Genomic DNA, 25260 nt, shown 5'->3' with positions numbered 1-25260 from the left:
ACGAGTACGAGTTCTCTTCTTCTTCATTGAGTGGAATATCCATGAAGAGGGAGCTCCATCATCTCCATAACGGGGGCGGAATAAACTGCCCTTCTTCGAATATGAATGGATTGCAAGAAGGCAATGTTGATGATGATCCAACAACAACAACCATCAAAAACACAACCACCAACTGGATTGTTCCTTCACGTTCTCCAGAATCTTCGGCTTGGTCTAATGCTGAATTTGGTTCTCGTTCTCACGGAAGCCAGTTGGAGTTAGGTCTTTTGCATCACAGTAAGATGAATGGATCCTCCTCTCCACCCTCATCCTGTCCATCCAATCCCATGAACACCTCCATTGAAATGTCGGTTCCCATCCATGCGCATCAAGATGAGGAAGCCTTTCCTTCCTCACAGGGCGATGAGAACACATTGAAACATTCTCTTCAAAAAGGCTCCTCTGTGAAGAAAGAAGCTTCTCATCATCATCACTCCTCCAAGTACTCTTCTTCCATTAAGACGTTGCTCCTTCATGCTGTTGAATCAATACCTTCTTCTCTCATCACAGTCATGAATGTGTTAGTGATCTTTTTCTTGTTGCAATCACTCATTACGATTGGAACGACTTTCTTCATTCTTTTCTTTGAAGGTTCAACGGTAAGTTTAATAATTTTGAAACTATCCATACAAATCATGTTGATGGTTATGAACAGCTGTCTGACAATGCTGAACTTGTGGCCCATCAGGACCGCTTTCAAAAACTCATTCGCAATCTCTATGATTTTGTAATACCGGCCGAAATTGTCACGTCCTCTCTTCATAACCAAGTGTTGTCATTCATTGAGGAACCTTCGAGCCATAACAGTTGGGCTCGACTCTTGAGTACGACAAGTGTTTATGATCGACAGCTTTCGTTCATGTACTTTGGAGATGGAAACAATCAAGTAACCATGTTAAGACAAATCAATGGAGTGAGCAACATTATGGTTCCTTGTCACGCGCATCCACAGTCCAAGTCTCTTAATGCTGTGCAAGATGTGATCACCAAGGACTTTGATCTGACATTCTCTCAAAATTGCCCAAAGAGCCATTTAAAGTACAATGTGAGTAGTGATGGAGTGATCTTGATCGAACAAGGTGTTGCAAACGTTCAATTAGACCTGAATGTTTCTTCCAAATATTGGTTCACAAGCGTTGCCAATAACTTTCCTCAAATATCATCAGAAGTGCCAAAAAGACAAAAGTACACTGCATGGAGCGACGTCTTTCTATTTAATGGTGCTCTGTCCATCTACGTTTCATTATTAGTGAGAGATTCCACGAACAACTTTGTTGGAGTGGCAGCTCTGGAATATTCTCTGAGTGATCTACAAGTACTGTTGTGTAATTTAGTCGCAACTTCAGGAGGAGCTATTCTAGTGCTGGATCGAGAGGATAGAATTTTGGGAGCATGTGCACTATTGTCGGATTTTTCTTTTACAGAACTCTCCTCAACCATGATTCAAACGTTTCCCAAAGATTTCAGCAATAATACACTTTTTGAATCAATTTTCAAACTCATGAATGATGAGGAAACTCATTCGAGTAATCAGTCGGTGACTTTTTCGGATGCCTTATATCCCGAGCCACAATTGAAGGGAATGATTCATAATTTCATATATTCCATATCAGAATTTTCCATGAACAATTTAAGAGTTAAAGTCATTGTCATTACGGAACATACTGGTTTTCTCAGTATCATGATCAACTCGAGAGTGAGCTCCCTGGTCATTTTGTTTCTTGTGGTGGGTTTAGGAATTGTGTTTTTGATGATTGTACTGAAGGGAATCACATACCCCTTTCAAAGGTTACGTCAGGTAGGTGTTTGACGAGTCATTCGATTCGTTCTGAATGTAATGTTTTTTATGAATTTCAACTTTTGGTGTTTTTATTGCTTCTTCTTTGCAAGACCATGGAGAATATTTTAAAACTCGATCATTCCTTATCCATTCCTGTGCATACCGAGTGTTTACTTGGAGACGTACGTCGAATGCAAAGCTATGTGGAAACGTTTCGAAATGTCTTATTTTACTTTTCATTGTTTTGTCCAGAGCTTATTGTCAAACACATTTTAGCGAGTTCCTCTAACCAATCGAATATTAAGGCCGGTGTCAATGATCAAATCATCCCAACAAAAAGCCAATACATGACCATACTTGTGTTGGAGCTCAAGAATTTTTGTGACCTTCAACAACGAATTGGAATGGACATGTTTTGTAGAGTGTTAAACAGTTTTATTTCGGAGTTGACCTCATCCATACATTCCAACGAAGGTTTTGTCTTTGACTTGTCTGTGAAAAACAATTTAAAAATAATGGCGCTTTGGAATGACTCTACCAAGCCCATTGAAAATCATGAACTTCGAGCTGCAGCCACTGCCATTGAAATGCAAACAATCATGGCAGACAAGATCGAGCACATTAAGCAAGAATTTAATTGCCCTTGTGTGGAGATTGATTACAAAACGGTGATTGCAACGGGCATGGTGTTTTTGGCTTGTACAGGTACAACCACCTCTCGAGTTAGTTTTTCTTGTTTTGGGGAGTCTGTTGCGGTTTGTGATGTTTTACTGGAGCATTGTCGTAGTGGCGAGGTGTTGCTATGTCAAAATGTTTTTGTGAAAGTTGCCGAAATGTTTTTGTGTCACTACCTCCGCACCGTTCCAATTTTCACCATGAAACAAGAAAAACGAGATGTGGTCATGTATTCCTTGAAGAAGTATTTGAAAGAATCAAGTGGTATGTAAAAATAGTTGCATTCTCAATTTGCAATTAATATTCCTCAATCATTCCGCTTGCACAGCCTATGAACAACATGTCGCTTCCAAGTTATTGCAGTTGAGAGACAGAAGAAGAGAACTTGACATTGCAGAGGTTTCCACTGATACACTTTATAAGTCCTTATGCAAAGAATTACAAAATTTGGGTCATGAAGTGAATGCTGACAATGATTGACACATTATCATTTCCATTATTTATTGAGATTGAGAGACCATCTCAATCGTAATCCTCTTTCTCTCAATAACTCTGATATTTTTTGGAACTTGGATAAGTCACTATGATCATTTTCTTCGAAATTTCCTAAATGTTGGTCATTCATTAGTCCAAACTTGTTCTTTAAATTATCATAAATAGAACGTATGATAGGAAGAAGATCTTGATGTTGATTAATGTTCACAAAACCTGCATCAATTAACGAACAGAAAATAACGAGTGGTTCCATTTCAGCTCTTTTTTTGAACATTTCAAAATAAAGTCTAATGATAGCCTCGTTCAGTTTTACCCTACTTTCTAGAGCATCTTTCATCACAGTAGATGCTCCTTTCAAATCGTTTTGAAATTTGTAGGCTGTCAACATCTTCCAATGTATTCGAATCGAATTGTTTTTGAATAACTTAATTTCTTTCATTCTCCTCAAAACAATCCATGCTTCTTTCATGTTTCCAACTCTACAATAGGCATCAATTAAATCTTCCATCATGTGTGTCGTTGGTTTTAACTGTTCTACCGTTACCGCATGGTCATAAATGGTGAGAATCATGTCGAGATTCAATTGTGTTGTTAAATTAGAATGGGGTGGGATATATGCATGAATCAAGTGTTCAAACACACTTGTAAGCTCCAATTTTAAGCCATGTTGATATTCTAATGCTTGTTCTGTTGGAGATACATCTTCAGCATAGCCAATAGTCTTTGCAGTGGATTGATCCAAAGCAAATGACGAGTGACTTCGACTGTCTTTGAATCGTTTTCTATTTTTGAGGAGTCTCTGGAAGAGATTACTTGCAATGGTTGGATCAAAGTGATTTTTTGCCAAAAACATGGAAATTGATTCATAACATTTCAAATAATAGAGTCCATACTGATTTTCCATAACATCAAGAGTATCCATCATGACCTGAATATTTCTTGAACCAAGTATCACAAAGCGAAAAGTATCTTCATCCGGTTCAAAACCTGAGTCAATCATGATTGAGAAATATTTGGCCAATAAAGCATTGTCCTGAGACACAACACTGAGTGCAGCATTGGAGGTATCTTTGTTCATACTATCAGTTCCAACAAGGGCTAGAGCTGACAAGAAATGATTCCAGTATGAAGTGTCCAAAGAAATTGTGTCACTCCATCTCGTGACAGCCAATCGGTAATAGTGCACAGCTTTCTCAACCTTGTTTTCAATTCGACAGGCGTCTGTTAAAAAGATGAGAGTTGTTAAATTGGGCTTAATATCGTGCTGTTCCATGCTTTTTTCCAATTCCCAAACGTGTTCAGTCGAACGTAATCTCACAAAAATGTCTAAAAACATGTTAAAAAGATGAACATCCAATGTAATGTCGTTTCTTGTGGTGGGTTTTTGGTTCGATGGTTCATCAAAAAATCGTTGTATTGCTTCCTTAAACATGTTATTCACTTGATTAATAAACTGTTGTCGTTCCTGAAGTACAGTTTTTCTTTCATGTGGGTGTGCTAAATAATATTGACTTCCTTGAAGAGCTTGTTTGATATTGGAAGTGGAGAGAATCGTTCGATTATTCTTTAAAAAACTTTGTTGAAAATTCACTAATTTCCTCCGAATTAATGCAAGTTCTGAACGCAACGTTACATCATTCCATCGAGTCGTGAACTGATTCAATAAAAGTGCAATATTTTGTTCGTGTTTCGCTTTCTGAGAAAGTGTTGTTGAGTCATTTTGATTGTGTTTGAGATGTTGCCGCAAATATTCAACATTGGTTAAATAATTTCGGAGAGAAGAACTACTCTCAATGACATGATCCTGATGAAAACTTGATGCATAATTTCTTTGTTGTGAGGATATCCATGAACCATCATGATGTTTGTTCATTTGTTGTAGTAACCATGGATCATGAATAGTTGATGCTGTTGTGGTGGAGGTGGTGGTTCCGAAAATATATTTTCTGGTGTAATGAATCCGAACTGAGAAAGATAAACAACACTTTGAATTCAACATTTTTTGAGAATATTATACTCGAGTATCCAATTCTTAGTATAAAGATCGGGTCAAAACAATCACTCACTCAGCCTTCCAATCACACACACAACAAGAAGTGTTTTCAATATTTTTTTTTTAATTCCAAATTTGTTTTCCAATCGATGGCCTTCAAATCAATAATAACGGACATTGTTCTTCTTCATCCCAATACCAGCTATTGTTGTTCATGAACCTATGGATTCAAGAGAGAGTTCCATTCGCTTCCTTCGCGAATACCTGATTGGATGATTTTCCATTTATAGATAAATGCTCTTGATCCTCCTGCTTTCGTCATATCAAAAATTTTCAAAACAAAAAAAATAGTAAAAGACCACACAATAATTCTCTCTCTCTCTCGCGGTGCATGCAGACTCCTCTGAGTGGTCTGCTTTTGTCATTGAACACCAACCGATCTTGATTTTTTTAAGAACAAAAACATTGTCATCTTCCGAAATCATTGAAAATTCAAATGACGCAAGTACCTTCACTCCGATTTCTTTCAACAGTTTCTGTGTTTGTTTTGAAGAAGGAGGAGGAGGAGGAGACTCGTGTTGTTGGAGATTATTCATCACCTTCGCTGAACAGAATCACTTCTCCTTCATCACCTAATGTTGTACCACATGGAGGAAATTCATTGTTGTGGACTCATGAGATCGGAACGAACTCTACAGATGGACGAAATGGCAACAAAAAAACAGGAGCTATGAATGTTACAACTCACAGAAAGAATGCAAACACTTTTAAAGAGTATGCAATGATGAGAGGGCAAAATAGAGATAACTTCAATTCAAAAAAGTATAACCCACCAAAGACAGACCTAATTTTTACATATCCCAAAGATTTGACAACCGATAAGACTGTCACAATTAATTCGATGCCTTTATTTTGTTTTTATTCTCATCATCATGAACGAAGTATGTCTGAATATGTATCAAACAATTCAAAAATTAGACTTGGATCTATGGGGACGAGTTGTAACAACAACGTACAGCTCTTTCCGTTCGTAATGACAGACTATTTCAAAAACGAATGTTATTGCTTTTGTGTATTGTTTGACAATACAACACATAATGAAAAGGTTGCAATTGTGTTTGAAACACCAATTCCTATTTATGAAATGATGAATGACATTATTCTGGAAATGTATAGTTTTGGACTCTTCCAGGTGTTTTTAGATGCCCATTTCCGAGATCATGAAATGAGAAATATTGGAGACTCTTCTAATTTATTCATGAATAGTTTTAATAATGATAATAATTATCAACATTTATTAGAAAAGAAAAATTTACTATTGAATAGACTCGAAATGATGATTCATCACATTCCCATTCCGCCACCTTCCAAAAATATCTATACTAGCTTTACATTACTTCAAAAGAATTATGTTTTGAAATATCCAGATGTTGAAGAGTTGCCGTTTTGTAATGTAAGTGAAATTCAAATTGAGATTTATGAGATCACAAAAAACATTCAATGTCATTAACATTCTACCATTAATTATCATGATGATGAAAATTCACACAATTTGTAGATCCCAATTTCTGAAACAATTTTCAAAACATTATCCAACGACATGATTGTAGACCTTGTGAATTTAATTTTATTAGAAAAGAAAATTATTCTCGTCAGTGAAAGTATCAGTCTCTTAACTTATTGTTGTGAATCTTTGCGGACATTGTTGTATCCTTTTCAATTTCCATTAATGTTTGCTTTCATTCCTCATTTGCCTGTGCAGCTGCTTGAAACCATTCTCTCACCTGTGCCTTACATTGCTGGAGTTCATAGCTCTCTCAAGCATGAATTATTTATGGTGATTGATCAGCAGAATCGAATGTTAGAGCAATCCTCTCATACCACTTCGAGGATAAAATCTCCCTCGTCAGCATCTGAACGTGCCCTTTCACCCTCTGAAAATGACACAAGTTTAGTGGTCTTAGATATTGACGCATCAACCTTTATTTATGGAAAAGCTCCAGAGAGGGAACAACGATTTCCCGAACGATACAGACTGCAATTAATTGAGAAATTAGAACCCGTTCTCAGATCCGCATCGAAGAGTCTTGATTTTTTATCAGGACCTATTTCTAAACGTGAAGAACGAATTTCCACAGATATCAGAATTCGAGAATTGTTCACATGGTTTTATTGCAAAATGTTAATACCTCTTAATATTCACATTTTGACAAGAAAATGGAAAAAGAATAATAATAACAAACGAAATGGCACAGAATATATTGATAACATAAAAAGATATGTGCTGGAAGAAGCTGAAGAAATTGATTCAAATCAGAGAGCATTCTTTTCACATTTATTTTCCAACCAGATATTTTCAGAGCTACTGAACCATGGTATTGAAGAGCAATACTTTTATCAAGAGATGTGTTTTTCCATCTTTGTGAATTCTGAAGTTGAAAATTTAATGAAAAATAGAAATCATGTCATTCCATTGGAAATTGATACTACTGTGAAAACTGAACATTTAGATGAATTTGTGTTGCGCGAATCATTTGACACTGCCTTTAACATGAACAGTGTCCAGGAATGGTTTTCGAAAGGTCAACCCAATGATGTCTTGCTTTATTGGATCAACAACAAATTGGAAGCTATCAAAAAGAAAGCTCAATCCTCCACTCAGCATCTCTTGAGTACTAATTATAATCTATCACGATTAATGTTAATGAGATCTTTTGTGAATGAGAGAGCAACAAGATTCGAACAAGCCCTGGAAGATGCACTCACTGCCATGTCCACAGCAACCGATGAAAGACTAGTTCGAAGAGAATGGTTCGAATCCTTATTACTTCGCATTCCCAAACAATCTCTCATGAAATTTGTGGCCAAAATGAAGACAAAATACAATCCAAACACAGAAGATCTTTTTAAATTGGGCTTTCTTGAGAAGATTGTTCTCGACATGCATCAAGGTCATGTTCAAGATGTGAAAGCTCTATTTCAACAGGCAGAGCTTATTGAACCAGGTTCAAGTTTTGAGTTGAGACCTCGGAGAAAATCTGTTCCAAATTCTTCACTTTCTCCTGTCGACTCGGCAGAATCTGAACCTCACACAGCAGAGTCATTGGATGACAAACAATTAGTCATATTCGACAACAACACTGATAATCATTCACAAGATATGCCAAGAGCCAATTCCTTCCCAAGTGGAAATCCTACTCAATTGCCTTCAACGGATGATGAGGTAGAGAGTCACTTTGATTCTCCACCAACCTTGTCACCTCGTTCTCCAACTCAAGAAGAAGAAATTGATGATACAGAATCGTTGGAGGCACTTCAAACACCTCTTACTTCAAAGAAAAGATCCTTTTCGAGCACTTCCATACACGAATACAACAATAATACATCTTCTTCAGCCCCTCAAACAAGTGTACCACCAACAACGAAAGCGACAAAATCAAGCTCAGGAACTATTCTCTTGTCATTACCTTTTATTAACTTTTCAAGTATTGAACATCAATTAATTCCAAAGAATATTGACACACTTTCACAATTGTCAGCCATGAATTCAACATCACGAAGAAAGAGCACCTTGTTTACGAAGAAAAAAAATTCTGAACTAGATGCATTATCCAGAATGGTGAATATTTCGAAAGAAATGTTCTCAATGGTTGCATTTGAATGTGGAATGTTCTTTTCAAAACAAGATGGAGATCGAATTTATGATCAGCTTGTATTAATTCAGAAAGATTCACTACATGTTGTTGACGATACATCGTCAACACTGAAACCAGAGACTCTGAAGAAATTCTTGAATTGGTTCAAAATTGTCAATCAGTTCAATCAATATTCAACACTGAGATTTAGAAAAATTGAAAGCCCTCAAACAGTGGCAGTGTCTTCCTACGAGCAACAACAGCACAATAATGAATCCATTGTGATTTTGACTCAAAGTACACTTTGTGAAGCAACATTTTCATATTCCACACTGCTGGAGGGAAAGGAACATTCCCAAGAGTTACCAACACATACGAATATGATTCACCAAAATGGAAGAATTTGTTTTTGTAATGATGGTTCCATCTATTTTGGAATTTCCAAGTTAGAATTGGTGGTGTCAGACATGTCACAAATAATCAAAATTGATCACTATCCTCCTCAATCCATTCTGAAACAACAACCTGATTTATTGAACTTGAAGATTGAAGGATCTGTCAGAATTGTGGTACGAGTGGATTCGAATACCACTCGACATGTAGAATTTAAATTTCCAAACACCATTCAGAGTTTGGTGTGGTATGGACATTTCTTGAGTTTGATGAATTTCAGCACATCCATTACCATGAGCATGATTATGAGCAAGAAATCACACACAAATTATGTGCCGACAAATCCAACCACTGTCTCAATATTCAGAAATATTACGATTGATCATGTTTTATATCTCATGAAACAAGGATCAACCAACTAGGTAGTTCAATTAATTTATTATTCAAATGATGATTAAAATTGGAAATTTGCTGCTTATGAACGTCGTTACAATGTAACCACTGTTAGAAAAAATGATTTTTCAACTTGTAAAAACCCTTAATATCCTTGTTGTTGCACATAATGTCAACGAACGTACTTAGCATTATTTCGACCTTGCACTCCACTTCAGAATATCATACACAGTCATAGCTAAGGCCATGGTTCCTGAATTATACATGAGCTTTGAGGAAATGCCTTGATTAAGTTCACAGTGTAGCAAACATAAATATATCGATGCAATGGTATAGTGTGTTGTGGTATTACTTGAGACTTACCCTTTGTAAAACCTCTTAAACCCTCTCTCTTCATTAAATCGGCAATCACTTCTCGAATCGAGGATGATCCAAATTTGTGTGATCCCATCGAAGGAGAATTATCACTCCCACTCAAAGCTATTCCCGTCTGAATTCTCAACCTTACAATATCAAATGGATGAAAGATCGATGCTGTCACAACACCTGTCATTGCTCCACTACTTGAAGCAGACATGACCATTATTTCAAAATCCCTTTCACCAACATAGGGCACTAACAGTTGTGAAATATTTTCTTTGAGTGCTGAAAAAGTTCCCCATGAAATTGCAGATTCTGGTCCATAGGTCAATAAAGTAGGAAGCGTTCCTCTGTAAAGACCTCTCAAACCTTCCATTTTCCAAACCTCTCTCACTACATGTGAAAATTTGACATGTTCATTGGGATGTGTCACTTGAGAAATCATTAATCGTTGAGAAACAACATCAAATGGAACGACTATGAAATTTGAAATCACTTCAGCGATTAAACCAGAAAGAGCTTGTCTTTGAAACGTGCTTAATTGAGAAATATAGCCATGATTCTTTCCATCTTCATGTTTTGAAAGTAAATATTGATTAATAAATTCCAGAGAGCTCAAATATGTAAATTGCACAATGCATTTTCCAGTAGCGGCTGAAAAGTATCCTCTGTGTGTTGTGTGAGTTAGCGAATACGAATGAATGGTGTGTGAATTTATAAATTCAAAAATAGCCAAATAATTTTTCAATCTTTTTTCCAAAACAATAGTTACCTGTAAAATCCTCTTAGTCCATGTTGTGAATAAATTCGTTTGGCCACTGTAGACATGCTTTCATGGGCCTATATCATTTGAGATCCAAAAAAATTTCCAAATTTGGTTCCATTGTGTCGTGATTTAAATGTTTAAAAATGTTTTCACCAGATCATGAATTGTTTGTGATCAATATGAAATATTCAATTAAAAATATTCAATATGAAATATTATATTAATAATATATATTAGTAAAATAATTAAATCATCCCCAATCATTTCACAATTAAATTCCGATAATATAAAAAATCACATGACGATTTATAGGAATCATGATCGAACGAATATTAAAATTCCAATCTATTTTGTAAACTTATTCAACAATAGATCTATTTACCTGTAAATTTGCCACCTGATGAGCTCCAATTAAACTAATCGGAAAAAAGATGGATCGCAAACCATATGAAGCCAACACTCCGATCGAATAGAATTTAGTCTTGTCCAATTTATTCCATGTCGTAGTCACATCAGGATGGTGATGTAAAGAGTGGTCCGTGCCTTCCGAGGAATCATCTGCCTTGTGATCCTCTTTATTCGATGAAGGCTGATGTTGCATTTTTTTATTTTAATTTGGGAATTAAAGATAATTCAATTTATTCATTCGAAGTTCACTATTCATACAACTACTGAGTAAACTCAATGGATGTTTTGAAAGTCATAATGAATACGAACACTCCCTTCACAACATATTTAAAGAGAGGTAATTCCAGTGGCCATCTTGGTCTGATATTTCATGCTGTCAATAATAGGTGCAACTTGAGAGGCAAGTTTGGATGGTTCTTTGCCATGCAACTTTTTCGATTCTGAAACTAACAAACACAAATCAATGGGAACACTCACAATTGGAACGACACCTTTCACCACCAAACTTGCCAAACTTGTGGCTCCTGCATTGCCGTGAGTTAATTGACCATTCTGATTAATATTTCCGTATTTGATGTTGACCAATGCATTCATAAATTGCAATACTGGAATACTTGTGGTAGCGGTGCTGTGAGGAATGTTAAATGTCAACAATCGTTGTTCAATCAATGGATCGGAAATACGATAATCAAAAACAAGTGCAATAATTTCATTGACAGTTTTGGCATCTCGCTCCAGAGCTGCTTGAATTTCCTGAGCTGATTTCTTGGCATGTTTCCATTCCGATACAGCAGCTCCAACTGTGGCAGCTGTTCCTCCTCCGACCAAAGCAGCTCCAGCTCCTGTGGCCACCAAACTTCCACCCAAAGTCAATGGAGCTGTGATTAATCCACCAACAATTAAGGTAGCTCCTACAATATTGGTCACTGTTCCGCCCATCTTTGCTTTAGTGGTCGATTTGGCATGTTTGTTCAACTTTTCAGTCATCTCAGAAAGCATGCGGAGAATGGCCTGTCTTTGCTCAAACCATCCTGTGGCCAATCGTTGTAAATGTTGAAGATCGCCTTGAACTGGAATGAAGGAAGTTGTCGTTGTGGTAGTGGTTGTACATACTGGTTGTTGAGGAGGAGAATACTGATAAGGTTGAGGAGGTTGAACGATGGGTGATGAATTTGGATGATTCATACTGACGACCTCATTCCCTTTTTGAGGATACGGAGAAAGTGGTTGAGATGGATTATATGATTGATGATTCATTAGATGCGGAGGAGGAGGTGAATATGATTGAAATGGTTGTAATTGTTGTTGAGGAGAATGAATTGGAACCACAGGTGGTTGAGAGGGTTGCGGAATGAACCCATGAGGATTTCCGTAATTCGATGGAACAGAATAGGGTTGGAGTGGTTGTTGCTGATGAGGATAGGAATAGCTACTAGAATGATAGGGATGATGTTGTTGTGGAAGTTGCTGTTGTTGTTGAGATGTTTGTTGTTGTTGTTGTTGCATTTGAACGTATTGATCATACGGAATTTGCGGTGGTGGATACATTAGATTGTTAGGTTGGGGATACATTGAATAGTTGAGTGGTGGTGGTTGATTCGAGTTGTAGTTGGAAGGGACTTGTTGAAAGGTCATTTTGAATAATATTATTTTTTTTGTTTATGAATGAAATTCTTTCTCTTTAAATCTTCCATCAAGATTCTATTTGCTGATTTTTTGAATGTTACACAGCCAACACATTAATTCCGGATGTCAAGATTCAGCCTGTTGTGATCTAGTGAAAAACAATTGTATTGTACATGTTCATTTATTGAAATTAAAAGACAACTGACAAGACCTGTTATTGTTTGATTAAAGAGCGGTAATTCCAGTGGCCATCTTGGTCTGATACTTCAAATTCTCAATAATTGGTGCAACTTGAGTGGCCAACTTGGAAGGTTCCTTGCCGTGCAACTTTTTCGATTCCTTCACCAACAAACACAAATCAATGGGAACACTCACAATTGGAACGACACCTTTCACCACCAAACTTGCCAAACTTGTGGCTCCAGCATGACCATGAGTCAATTTTCCATTCTGATTGAAAGCGACTTGCTTTTGATTGACCAAAGCTTGAATGAATTGAGAAACAGTCACAGTCGTGTTGGCGGAGGTTGTAGGACTCATGAAAGTCAAGGGTTGTTGATCAATCGATGGATCAGAAGTTCTATAATCATAGACGAGAGTAATGATTTCATTGGCGTGTTTAGTGTCTTGTTCCAAAGCTTCTTGAATGGCCTTGGCTGATTTCTTGGCATGTTTCCATTCCGATACAGCAGCTCCAACTGTGGCAGCTGTTCCTCCTCCGACCAAAGCAGCTCCAGCTCCTGTGGCCACCAAACTTCCACCCAAAGTCAATGGAGCTGTGATTAATCCACCAACAATTAAGGAAGCTCCAACAATGTTTGAGACGGTTCCACCGACTTTGGCTTTGGTGGTGGTACGAGATCTCTTATTGAGTTGATCGGTCAACTCGGCAAGTTTGGCAAGAACTTCCTTGCGTTTTTCGAACCATTTAGTGGCACAGTGTTGAAGAGTTTGAACCTTGGCATTGCCTTGAGTAGAATCGACCATGGTTGGAATTCCACTTTGAACAGGGATCGTGGTGGTAGTGACTGTGGTGGTGGAGGTCACTACTGGTTGTTTCATGGGTAGTGGAGGTAATTGTTTCATTGGTTCTTGTTCTTGCTGTGGTTGTTGTGGTTGTTGTTGTGGATATTGACTCATCATCATTGGAGAATACTGGTATTGTGGTTGCTGCATTGGTTGAGAAAATTGTTGTTGAGGAGGATATTGAGTATAAGGTTGCATAGTTGGATTTCCATAATTTGGATATGGTTGTTGAGGAGGATATTGAGTATAGGGTTGCATGGATGGTGGTTGCTGTTGTTGTGGGTATTGAGGTTGGCCAGGCATCATTGGTGGATAGGACATGGGTGGTTGTTGCATAGGCGGTTGTTGTTGTTGATACATCATCATGGATGGATGCATAGGTTGTTGTTGTTGTTGTTGCATGGGTGGTTGGTGCATCGAGTGGTGTGTGTTTGAATGGGTTTGTTTTTTTGTCCGTCAAGTTGTTACTCGTGTTTGCTGGGGTGATTAAAAGGATATTTGGGAGTGACTGAATCCTTCATTTTTCAAATGAGTTGGGAATTCATCGAATTGTTTATTGGTCGTCGCAAATTGGGCTTGTTGTAAAAAATTTGAAGTGAAAAATATCTGACATGCTGGCGTGATTCCTAATTTTGTATATCATGTACAATTTTTGAAGAAGAACCTTCACTGCTAACTGTTGGAGGAGTTGGTGACATCATGTAGCGATTATGTTTAGCACAAAGAAGAGGAATCAACTCAACCTCAAGACAGTCCTGATTAGAACTCTTTTCGACTAACTGACCTGAATCAAATTTCACCTTCTCTTCCAATATTCGTTTCTCATGCACGTAAATTTTAGTTTCTTTTGTTGACAAAATATTGGACAAGACAATATCCATTCCGTACTGAAAGAGGTTCAGAACAATTCATGCAACATGGGTTGATGACGACAATTTGATACAATTTTTGATATATTCCAGTGATATCAATGGGTCAGTGAAAAGCAAGACCAAGGAGTGTTTGGCACAAGTATTGAAATAGAAGAAGAAACCTACGTTTTGCATCGCTTGTTTCACCTTCTCATCAATAATTCCAACATCAGACTCCAATTTGAATGTCACAACAAAGGCCTGTGGACACCATTCTGACTTCACCATTTTTAGCATTTTCGGAGTTTGTGATAATACAAGCTCGAGCTTCCCGTCCTGAACATTTCTTGACTGAATCTTATGCTCGCTCTATCATTGTGTTTCCACATTTAGAAAACACCACAATTATGAGATAATTTCAGGGTATCATTGAATGTTTCATGTATTATTATTTATGTTGTGAATATATCATTTGGATCATAATGATGGCATATAAATATTTGAAAAATTAAATAAATTAAAAGCAATTTCGTAGATGTGATCATGTAAGCTTTCTATCGGTCACAATTCATTTAAATTAGATTCTTACCATTTCATCGTATGGAATGTAAAAATCAGAGACTGCAGCCGCCGCATATAAGATGGCTCTTCTTCCTAAATTCAAGTCACCAATAACATCTTTACAAATAAATTTGAGCATTAATAAATATTCAAAAAGTGTATCATAACTAATCTCAAGCAATAATTTTTCACTGTTCACTTTTTTTCGTAGTCGCACCAATTGTTTCAATTTTTCATTGGATGAGGAAAACGAAACCAATCCATCATTCTCATTCAACGTAAAACTATCAGGATTTACATGTTCTAAAATATTTAAAGGTCTTTTTGCCGATTCGTGTGTTAGAAAAACAACAACATATCCATTCTTGAGAAATTCTTCTGACGATTGTGCTCCTCTTCGTCCGGTTGAAAAATTTGAAATATATCTCACAGTATTTCGTTCGAGTGGTACATTCATCTTTCCACTCGTAATGAACACATATTTTCTCGGAGATGTTTTATCCTTCTCATGATAGGTTATGAAATCAATTAATTGATCTTGTTTTGTTTGGAGTGATGCTCCAATGAGTTGCTGATAGGTGTCCAGAAAGGCTTGAATATCTTCCTTTCGTTCGCTCATTTTTTTATAGTGCGAGTGTTTTTAAATTTTCCTCCTCAAAGGTTCGCTGTTCATGGTGAAAGTAAGAGGGATGTTGAGGATTTATTATTGTTATATTAGCTGTTGTTTTGTTCTGCAGTGGCATTCGCGATGACGGACTTTTAACAACGGTGACGTTGATCTTTTTAAGAATAGATCGTTTTCAAAAGGTGTGTCTCCTTCTTCCTTTTTATTCTCTTCTTACTGAACGTTTTTCAAATGATCAGTTACATCGATTGAAAGTAATGAAAGTACAAACCTTTGAGACATTTTCCACTTGTGTTGGTAAGATTGCGCATGTGATCTTTGCGACTTTTCAACACAAGTTGAAATTAGAATTAAAAAAAAAACAAACGAAAAAAAAATGTCGACACAACAACCCAAACTTGATCCGCTCTCCCAAAAGCAACTCGAAATGATCAATCGGCAAGAAAAATACAAGGCCGAGATGATGGCCAAAAAACAACAACAAGAGGAGAATGATGGAACAACAACAACAAAAAAGAGAAAATCAAAAAAGAAGGATGAAAAAACTGATGGTAAAAAGAAGAAGAAATCAAAGACTAATAATACTCAAGATGTGCAGGACGGAACCAATGCCATGTTTTACTCGATGGGAGCATATGTTGATGATACAGAATCGGCTCCATCCTCTCCGTCTTCATCGGCTCCAAATGGAGATGGCTCTACGGTCGATGGTGAAGTAAGCACAGAGAAAGAGGAGAGAAGAAGAGGCAAAAAGGAACATCTGCTCGGATTAATAACTTTTAAAATTATTGAATTTTTGCAAGAGGACACATCCAAAAAGTATTCATTTAACCAAATACTCGAGTCAATTGATTATAACAGCTGTACTGAAGAGGTAGATGAGGAAGATGAAAAGAAAACAAAAACCGTTGTGCGATATGAAGACTCACTTGCTGCTCATTTGGACGACAAAACTAAAAGAGCAATTTTCACAAAGTTAAAAGACAACCAAAAAGTCGATTACACTCCAGGTCCACTCAAAACTAAGGGAATTGATGACGCTGCAGTTTTTAGTTTTAAGGCCATTCACCAATCTGTAAAAAACAAGGAAGATATTTTAAATTTATTGAAACATCCAGAGTTTGTGATTAGCGGAATTCCGGTTTCAGAATTGGCTGAAAGCTACAAAACTGTTGGAGAAGATGTAGAACAATTGAAGAAGGCAAAATTGGTCATTGCCATACCCAACCAAGACAAAAAGTGTGAAATTTTGTATTATAACGATCCTACTGTTGCCATGCCATCCATTGATCCCAAATTGAAACAATTATGGGCAGATACACGAAGTAGGAAAATTTCGAATAATGACTTGAAATCTTTGCTCGAAAAAGCAGGACTTCCACCGATCCAGACCGTGGAATGGCCTGAAGACGAATACAGAAGAAAGAAGGAAGCAGAGCGAGAAGAAATGGCAAAGAATACCAAGATTAAACGTTCTCGAAAGATGAATATCAATAAGATGACAAACAAGCACTTGAAGGATGCTTTTGTTGCAGATCAGCAACAGACAACGAACAAGTAAAATAAATTGAGTGTGCAGTCCTTCCATTCAGAGGAATTGATTGGATCTTACGACCTTTTGTGTTCACCAAACAACTACAACAACAACAACTACTCGTTACAGAGCACACACTCACGGTACTAACTCTTCTCGTGACCAAAATGGCGCATTTGTTGTGAGTTGTCTGTCAGTCTTCCAACTTTGGATGGAACTGTTACTGGAAAGTTTTAATCAGGTCGTAATAATGATTGGTTCATGCAACATCTCTCTTGTTGAGAGTGTCTTTTTTGAATGCAAATTCGCAACTTTCGACGAATGGATACGGCTCCTGGAGTCCTGAATAGACAACCGATTTCTTTTCTGTTATCTGTTGAATCAAACCAGCAGATCACCAATTAAGAACCTGCATGCCAATCTCACCCTTCTTGACTCATCAAAAACGCCAGCTGTCACTGGTTTGGTTCGCTTGTCTCTCCCTCGATTTGATGAATTTCATGATTTAAAAAAGAACGCTCGAAACTCCTCCATCATTGCCTCGCTCTCGTTTCGCTCTCTCTTCAGTACAAGTGCCAACTCTTTCGCATCCGATCGACCTCTCTGGAGTCTCTCTCACAAACGAGAATCGTCTGGAACCTCTCACATAACCAAACATAATAATTGATCTGAACCATCTTTCTCCACAACAACAACAAACACTAAAAAACAACAACAACAACGATAAACGACTCAGAAAAGTCCTCAATTAAATTATTGGACATCATCCTCTTGTCATCTTTTCAGAGAGTGGAGATAAAAACAAACAACTACAACAACAACAACGACAATAACAATATTCCAACCAACAACAATCCCTACATTCATCAAATCCCATCGATCGTCATCATTATTCACCTTTTGAATTTTCATCCAAAATAACAACCACTCGATCGAGAGAATTATCATCAACACGATTGTCATCATGTTTTCCAAACTCTCTGCCATTCTTTTCAAGAACAATAATAACAACTCGATTCATGATCAGGATCACTCCTCCACTTCGGGAGACGATACAGCCTTCATGATCTCTTCTCCCATGCTGTTGACAAGTCATGGAAATACATCATCGACGTCGTCTTCATCGAATACCACTCCTCTCTATACCATTCTCAATCCTCAGGACCATGAGAACGTTTTAACCACCACTTCAAATGTCAATCATCATAATCATCATCATCAGGAGGATCATTCCATGATGAATACTTCCTTGACAACTACTAGTACTTCGACGACAACCTCTTCCAATTCTTCTCCATTCATTCATTCGACAGTGAGCGGTTCTGGTGGTTCTTCATCGACCACTCCTTCTTCACCCTATATCTATGAATCATCAAAGAATCGCAGTAATGGACAAGCAACACAATTTTTGGATGGAGAGAATTCACAACAACAGCAACAACATTTTACTACTCAGAGTCCACCTCAACAACAACAACACTTGTTGCCCTCCAATGTATCCAATTCTTCGTCATTGTCTCCTTCACGTTCGAGAGAGACCATGGATTCTTCAACTCCTCGTGGTTACGGTCAACCTTTCATGTCAAATATATTTGGAAAAATTCCACACGAGTTGTTGAAAGACATTTTCTCCTTTCTTGATTATAATGACAGATTTAGAGTTGTGAGAGTGGTGTCACATCAATGGAATAGTTTTATTTTCGAGAGTGAGACTTGTTTGTTTTTACATTTTTCGAAAAACATGTTACGTTTCATGACTCCACAAAATGTGTTGGATTTTGTTCGAAATTTCCAAAAGTTGAGTTGCATTACAATTTATGGTGAATGTCACTCTGAATTGAGAAGAAAATGTATTCGAGAAATTCAAGCAACATCTCCAAGTGTGAGAGGATTGAGAATTATTGATACGAATGAATCAGAATTGAATAGTGTGAGAGATTTGACATTTGCAGGATTACAAAAACTCTATATTGAAACACCAATTGTGACGAGTAACATTTTGACCATCATTCATGATCTTGCTCCAAACATTACTTCTCTCTCTCTTAAATATACTGTACAGGAAAAAGCAGATTCTCTTTGCAAACTTTATAACAACTTTAACAAACTCAAGGAATTGAAATTGGCTGTCACACAACCCTCCAATCATATTTATGATGGCTTAAATCTATCTCAATTGGATACTCTTGAAATTCACAATTTTATGGGCTTCATTGGATGCAAACGATTTGCCAACTTGAAAACTCTCAACGTTTCTGGCTCTGTGAATGATATTCCAACCATTGTACATCTCTTTCCAAATACTACTTCACTTGATATCAGCACTCTGTACGGATCCAATTCAGATCCTTTCGAAACCAAGTTGTATGAAAATTTACCAAAACTTCAACATTTGAGTCAATTGACCATGACCGATTGCACCACAAGTTTATCCATGCTTGATGTGTGGAGCTGTGCATGGTCAACACTCAAAGAACTCGACATTTCAAGAACCACTGTGAATGACTCACATTTAGAAAGACTTGCAAAATTGCAAAATCTTGAAGTGTTGAAAATGAGAGGTCTCTCCATCACTGGACAGTCGAGTCGATTTAATTTTGGTGATGTTCTTGTTTCATTACAGAATACTCTCACTGTTTTGGATGTCAGTGAATGTCGATTATTGGAAAATATGGTACCAACTACCGCTCCAAATCCTCCAGCTTGTTTCAAAAGATTGAAAGCCTTTGAAGCCAACGGTGCCAATGTTCTCAGTGAAAAGAGTGTTTCTTTCATCTTGTCTTCATCACCAAAATTAGAATCCTTGTCACTCATGGCATGTAACGAAGTGAAAGATGAGACCATTGCAAGACTATGCACCAAGAAAATTGTATATATGGATTTAAGATATTGTCGACAACTTGGCGATCCAGGTTTTTTAAAGCTTGTCTATGATCAGAAATTACGTCAATTGCAACATTTCAAATTAGCGCTTTCCTTCGATGTCACACAATTGTCCATCGAAGCAGTTTTAAATCAAGCGAAAATGCTCAAAACTCTTGAATTGAATAGTTGCAAAAAGTGTAATGCTGATCATCTCATTTCAAAACAATTTTTCGAACCAACCTCTCTTCCATGCTTGACTCATGTTGACTTTTCAGGAACGATCATTAGTGACGTTGGTCTATTGAGTATTTTAACAAGCAGTGAAAGAGTGAAAACACCTCTTTCTAATTTAGTTTCACTCAAATGTGCCGATTGTTATAATCTATCACATGATTTTTTGGATGTATTGGACAAGTATTTGGTTAAAATTGACAAACCTCAGGCAGTCATTCCTATCATGGTTGCTGATAAGAAGGTTGTTTACTTTAGATGTCCTTATTTGAATATTGATGAAGTGAGAAGTTCACTTCCACGACCGCAAATTGGTCAGAAATTTCACAGCATCAACAACAACAGCAGCAATGGTACGAATGCCTCGAGTAGCAATAGCAGCAACATGAATGGATCTTCACTGACTCCTTTCGGTGGCTCTGGATCATCTTTGAAAAAGTATCAATAAGATTCCATCATCAACGATTGATTTCACACTGAAACAGACAAAAACATGTCAATTTCTGTCACTTCTAGAATGGCAAGAGTTCCCAGTTCCATAAATGTTTACAATCACTCAACCAAGTGGTTGCTCACATTAAAAAAAATTCATTTTGTTGAACACACAAATATGACCAAAGTCATTATTCAACCCGACGAGTTAACGACTGCAGCCTCTGTCCTCTCCTTGAGCCCTCTCGATATCAAATTCTCTGCTCCTGCTCGGCTCTACCGTTCCCAATTTTCATCCGAATGGGAATACTCTGGATCCTATGGAATTGTTACCGTGAACGTTGATAAAGCCTCTTCTGCTGCTTTCATCCGATTGGTAGATTTAGTAAAGAAAAAGGTGGTCATGGAACAAGAATGTTATGAAGGTTTTGAATACTTGATCTTGGCTGATAACTTCCATGCGTTTGAAGCAGACAATCATTTTGTGGGTTTGTTGTTTGCGGAACGTTTTGATGCTGCTACCTTTGGAAAGCAAGTGAGTCAATTGATTCGTTTGACGAGTGGAGGAAGCATCAATCCACCAACCTCATCATCACCACAACCACAACAACAGTTACCTCCCAAACCTACAACTCGTATCACAACGTCCGATACTGGTGGTGAATCTGTAAAGAAAAGTGGTTCTACTTCTTCAGTAACAACAACTCCAACAAAAAGTGCAGAACCTGAGAAGAAAGAATCTGGTGGTGGTTTCTTAAGTAAATTCTGGTCCAAGGATAAAAAGCAAACACCAGATCGCTCCACGATCAAGATCTCTGGACCCAAGATTGAAAAGTTTAAACATGTTTCTCACATTGGATTTGACCCAAAGAAGGGATTCACTGAAATTCCTCCTGAGTGGAAGTCCATCTTTGAGAAGGCAGGTATTTCTGAAGAGGAATTGAAGGATAAGAAAACTGCCAAGTTCTTGTTGCAAACGATTGCCACTGTGGGAAGTGGAGATGGAAATGCAACCTTTGCAACTCCACCACCTCCAATGGATCATGGAAACTTGCCAAAACCTCCAAGCAGTAGACCTCCACCTCCTCCATTTAAGGGCGCATCCAGCAGTGCCAGTAGTAGTAGTAGCACGAGTACTAGTAACACTGGTGGTGGGTTTGTTCCACCTCCTCCAATGAATGTACCAATTGTCGCCAATAATATTCCTCCTCCACCATCTTTGGCTCAAGCTGTTGCTGTGACAAGTCCATCCATTACCGGTGATGAGAGCGGAGGCGGTGGTTACACGGGAATGGACATGTTGTCAGAGATTAAAGCAAAAAAGCTAAAGTCTGTGAAACAAGAGGATTTACCTGACGTTACTCGCATGCAAGAGAGCGAACAAAATAGTTTAGCTCTCTCTCTTCAAAAAGCCATGGAGCTGAGAAGAGCAAAAGTTGAAATGTCAAGCGAAGAAGAGGATGACGATGAAGACGATGATTGGGAATTGTAAATGTCACTTGTCAACAGTGGTGTGTATTGTTTCTTTTTGAAATAGACGTATTTTCCAATAAATTCTCAATTCATCTAGCTTCTGACCTTAAATAAGGTCAACTTTTTCTGTCAAATAGGAACAAGTCGACTCGAATGTCTTTATTGTTTCCAATTACAAATAAACCTCCACAGTCTTCGAAGTGGATGACTGGCTGTTGGAATCATCTTGCGGTGTGTTGCTAGTGTCGCTTGTGGGATTGTTTGGTGAATTCGTGGAGGAAGACGGTTGGGCGGAAGATGATGTCTCTTGCGTGACTTCTTTCTGCGTAGCAGTACCACCACTCGTGGCAGAGAAAGTCATGAGGGGAGGCAAGTGTTGTTTGCTTTCATAAATTAAGGAAGACAATGTAGCCAAATTATCAACACTTCTTTTCAAGTGAGTTTGAACATTTTGAACTGTTTGATATGTTCTTCCCATTCCATTGCCCAATCTTGTCAATTCAACATTCACATGCTCCAATGCACTGTGATACTTGTTGTGCAGTAAACTCTCTAATTGTTCATTATATTGTTTTAATTCCTTAATTCGAGTCGTCACGCGGATAGGAATTGCATTTGGATTTTTTGATTCAGGATGTGTAATTTCTCCTGTGAAGGCTTTCTTTAACTTCTCCACAGGTTCTGCCAGAGTTGCCACTTGTAATTCAGATTTAAGCTTGTTCAACACTCCAGAAAAGTATGTTGAATAACTTGGTGAACCACCTGATGCCTTTTCCGAGGATGGAGTTGATGGAGTGGTTGTGTTTGGAGTAGCCAATGGATCTTGCTGTACAACGGGTGAGTGTAATTGTGTTTGAGAAGGAAGAGATGAAGCGACATTTGATTCCAATTGTGGTTGTTGTTGTTGTTGTTGATCAACAAAAGGTGTCATCGGAGTGGCCTGTGGTTGAGTTACTGCCGATGATGATGCTGATCCAGTAAACGTTGTGGTTGCAGCGATTACATTACTTTTGAATGATTTCCATAAAGAAGAAAACGAAGGTGAAGAGACCGGAGTGGTGATGGCAGAGGAAGTAGTGGTATGGCTTGATGATGTGTTGTTCGTTTCATCATCCGCCTCCTGTTGTTGAATATTGTTTCCACTCTCTGTTTCTTGAAGAGTTTGTTGGTTTGAAATGGTTTGTGCTGCTGCTCCCGGTTGTTCATCATCATGGCTTGGAACAGTAGTTGCTGCTGCTGCAGCTGATGAGGAAGATGTCAGTGGTTGATGATTATTTGATGGTTGTTGATTCGGAACGACAGCAGCAACACTTGTTTCCGCTTCCTCTTCATCATCATCCTCTTCATCATCTTCTCCTTCAATTTCTTGTGGAGCTTCCTCTTCATCATCATGATTCCGAAGATCATCTAGATTGCTAAATTCTTCTTGCTCAGAGTCTTCTCCTTCCACAATTTGAGGATGTTTATTTTCAGTCATTTTTTTCTTCTTTTTTTGCATAAAATTTGAAAAACCTTACTTGTCATTTAAATAGTTTAAATGTCAACGTTGTTGTGAAGGAATGGAGTGTGAATGGATTCTAGATTAGAAGAATATTGAAAATGTTTTTGAAGAAGTGACGATGTGGGAGGATGAATGATTTGCTGTTGTGGTTGTTGTGGCTGCTTTGATTGTTCTTGAGAAGGTTTCACTTGTTGTTGATTTGTGTTATCACCACTACCACTCGTACTCTCTGGTTGTGTTAATAATTCTGAGATTGGAAATGTCACGTCTTGTTCGTAAAAATCGTTCAATAATTTCGATAATTGTTCAATCCATGCAAGAGAATCTGCTCCTCTAACATTCTTGTCAACGCCTTCAATGTCCATGACCGCTCTTGTTTTCATCACCAATAAAATGTACTGTAGCAATGTTTTCATATGAGGTGCTTCCTTGAGAACAATCTCAGCAATCATACGTAGAGTGATTGAGTTAGGATATTGCTTGTGTTGAGCCATTTTGTCTAATACAATTTTCATTAATTTCATTCTCGAGTCGACAGGACTCAAGTTAATAATTCGTAACAGTTGCGTGTAATGAACAACATCTAAAAAATTCTCATCATAGCTCTCAAGTAAGGAGATTGTTTTGTTGAGTACGTTCATATCAACACTACCTCCAGATATAACTGTCGAAAGGAAGAGTGAAATAAATCTTGGATTGCTCGCCATTAACTCTTTAGGATAATATGTTGAAATGATTGTTGTTAGTTTTTTCAACATGCTCTCCCTGTCGACGTTATTGACTTGCATAAATTTGACCATGACCGATCCAAGGTTTGAGAGAAGTTCAACTGTAGGTTCAATGGTTCCCTTTTCAAAACATATGTTCATGTTATCAATTATTTTTTGAATAGGATAATCAGGAGTTTCTTGATCTGAAAGAACTAAAGACCTCCAAATATTGAAATAAATGTTAAAAGTTTGAACTGAGTATGGAGCCAAATAACGGCTACTGGTCTTATCAGTTGTATAATATTTCATGAGTACAATAGAGTCTGCTTTTCGTTTTAAATAGAAACAAGTGGTAAGAGCCCAATTTAAAATCTCTGTGTTAAGTGTTTTTGCAGTCTTTAAATGTTTCCTAAAGTAGTCCAAACTAATGCTATTTCTACAGAGAGCCATCATTATCGATACCACAATGCGATCATTCATTGCAATATTCCATTCGTTCATAATAGCAATCACTGCCTTGACATCATTATCACTAATATCAACATATGGACTGCATGTATGTAAAAAGTAAAAGTAGCTTTTTAAAAAAGCTTCATCTGGTTTCAACTTCAATTCAGATAATACATTAATCAGTTGTTTGCCCTTTTCGAAAAGCATTATTCGAAGTTGTGGGTCTTTTGTTCTACCCACAAACATCGAGTATCCCTTAGTAATGATAGAGAGAGTCACAATATTGAAATGAGTGGGAAAGCGTTTCTTGGCCTCATCAAAAACGTCAATCGCTTGAACGTCTCCAAGTTCAATTAAATTATTTAACAAGATATTAATTGCTTTGGTATTTCTTTCCAAAAACTGAGAAAGTTTTGTCAACAGATATTTGGACATTTC

The 25260-nt window shown here is 37.5% G+C and overlaps 12 protein-coding genes across 12 annotated transcripts; 5 read left to right on the top strand and 7 right to left on the bottom strand.

Moving 5' to 3' along the window:
- Positions 1–101: 101 nt before the first annotated feature.
- FDP41_005042 (uncharacterized protein) lies at positions 102–2974 on the top strand (the record flags this gene model as incomplete). Its single annotated transcript, XM_044708524.1, has 4 exons — positions 102–638; positions 695–1837; positions 1930–2758; positions 2823–2974. The coding sequence occupies 4 exons, from the start codon at positions 102–104 to the stop codon at positions 2972–2974; spliced, it is 2661 nt and encodes an 886-aa protein (XP_044560428.1).
- Positions 2975–2990: 16 nt separating this feature from the next.
- FDP41_005041 (uncharacterized protein) lies at positions 2991–4988 on the bottom strand (the record flags this gene model as incomplete). The annotated part of the gene is made up of 1 exon (XM_044708523.1): positions 2991–4988. The coding sequence occupies one exon, from the start codon at positions 4986–4988 to the stop codon at positions 2991–2993; it is 1998 nt and encodes a 665-aa protein (XP_044560427.1).
- Positions 4989–5478: 490 nt separating this feature from the next.
- On the top strand, positions 5479–9432 carry FDP41_005040 (uncharacterized protein; the record flags this gene model as incomplete). Its single annotated transcript, XM_044708522.1, has 2 exons — positions 5479–6435; positions 6541–9432. The coding sequence occupies 2 exons, from the start codon at positions 5479–5481 to the stop codon at positions 9430–9432; spliced, it is 3849 nt and encodes a 1282-aa protein (XP_044560426.1).
- Positions 9433–9594: 162 nt separating this feature from the next.
- Positions 9595–11130, bottom strand: FDP41_005039 (uncharacterized protein; the record flags this gene model as incomplete). The annotated part of the gene is made up of 4 exons (XM_044708520.1): positions 9595–9686; positions 9767–10431; positions 10536–10603; positions 10912–11130. 4 exons carry the CDS (start codon positions 11128–11130, stop codon positions 9595–9597), a joined length of 1044 nt encoding a protein of 347 aa, XP_044560425.1.
- Positions 11131–11264: 134 nt separating this feature from the next.
- FDP41_005038 (uncharacterized protein) lies at positions 11265–12572 on the bottom strand (the record flags this gene model as incomplete). The annotated part of the gene is made up of 1 exon (XM_044708519.1): positions 11265–12572. One exon carries the CDS (start codon positions 12570–12572, stop codon positions 11265–11267), a length of 1308 nt encoding a protein of 435 aa, XP_044560424.1.
- Positions 12573–12788: 216 nt separating this feature from the next.
- On the bottom strand, positions 12789–13991 carry FDP41_005037 (uncharacterized protein; the record flags this gene model as incomplete). Its single annotated transcript, XM_044708518.1, has 1 exon — positions 12789–13991. One exon carries the CDS (start codon positions 13989–13991, stop codon positions 12789–12791), a length of 1203 nt encoding a protein of 400 aa, XP_044560423.1.
- A 224-nt stretch (positions 13992–14215) lies between these two features.
- On the bottom strand, positions 14216–15620 carry FDP41_005036 (uncharacterized protein; the record flags this gene model as incomplete). The annotated part of the gene is made up of 3 exons (XM_044708517.1): positions 14216–14476; positions 14627–14809; positions 15030–15620. The coding sequence occupies 3 exons, from the start codon at positions 15618–15620 to the stop codon at positions 14216–14218; spliced, it is 1035 nt and encodes a 344-aa protein (XP_044560422.1).
- Positions 15621–16002: 382 nt separating this feature from the next.
- FDP41_005035 (uncharacterized protein) lies at positions 16003–17187 on the top strand (the record flags this gene model as incomplete). Its single annotated transcript, XM_044708516.1, has 1 exon — positions 16003–17187. One exon carries the CDS (start codon positions 16003–16005, stop codon positions 17185–17187), a length of 1185 nt encoding a protein of 394 aa, XP_044560421.1.
- A 937-nt stretch (positions 17188–18124) lies between these two features.
- Positions 18125–20704, top strand: FDP41_005034 (uncharacterized protein; the record flags this gene model as incomplete). The annotated part of the gene is made up of 1 exon (XM_044708515.1): positions 18125–20704. The coding sequence occupies one exon, from the start codon at positions 18125–18127 to the stop codon at positions 20702–20704; it is 2580 nt and encodes an 859-aa protein (XP_044560420.1).
- A 162-nt stretch (positions 20705–20866) lies between these two features.
- Positions 20867–22180, top strand: FDP41_005033 (uncharacterized protein; the record flags this gene model as incomplete). The annotated part of the gene is made up of 1 exon (XM_044708514.1): positions 20867–22180. The coding sequence occupies one exon, from the start codon at positions 20867–20869 to the stop codon at positions 22178–22180; it is 1314 nt and encodes a 437-aa protein (XP_044560419.1).
- Positions 22181–22333: 153 nt separating this feature from the next.
- FDP41_005032 (uncharacterized protein) lies at positions 22334–23638 on the bottom strand (the record flags this gene model as incomplete). Its single annotated transcript, XM_044708513.1, has 1 exon — positions 22334–23638. One exon carries the CDS (start codon positions 23636–23638, stop codon positions 22334–22336), a length of 1305 nt encoding a protein of 434 aa, XP_044560418.1.
- A 56-nt stretch (positions 23639–23694) lies between these two features.
- FDP41_005031 (uncharacterized protein) lies at positions 23695–25257 on the bottom strand (the record flags this gene model as incomplete). Its single annotated transcript, XM_044708512.1, has 1 exon — positions 23695–25257. The coding sequence occupies one exon, from the start codon at positions 25255–25257 to the stop codon at positions 23695–23697; it is 1563 nt and encodes a 520-aa protein (XP_044560417.1).
- Between the last annotated feature and the right edge of the window lie 3 nt (positions 25258–25260).

The sequence above is a fragment of the Naegleria fowleri genome (assembly GCF_008403515.1).
Source record: "Naegleria fowleri strain ATCC 30894 chromosome Unknown tig43, whole genome shotgun sequence".
NCBI classification, from domain to species: Eukaryota; Heterolobosea; class Eutetramitea; order Acrasida; family Naegleriidae; genus Naegleria; species Naegleria fowleri.
The sequence above is the reverse complement of the archived record's forward strand: the minus strand, read 5'-3'. Positions and strand labels throughout refer to the sequence as shown.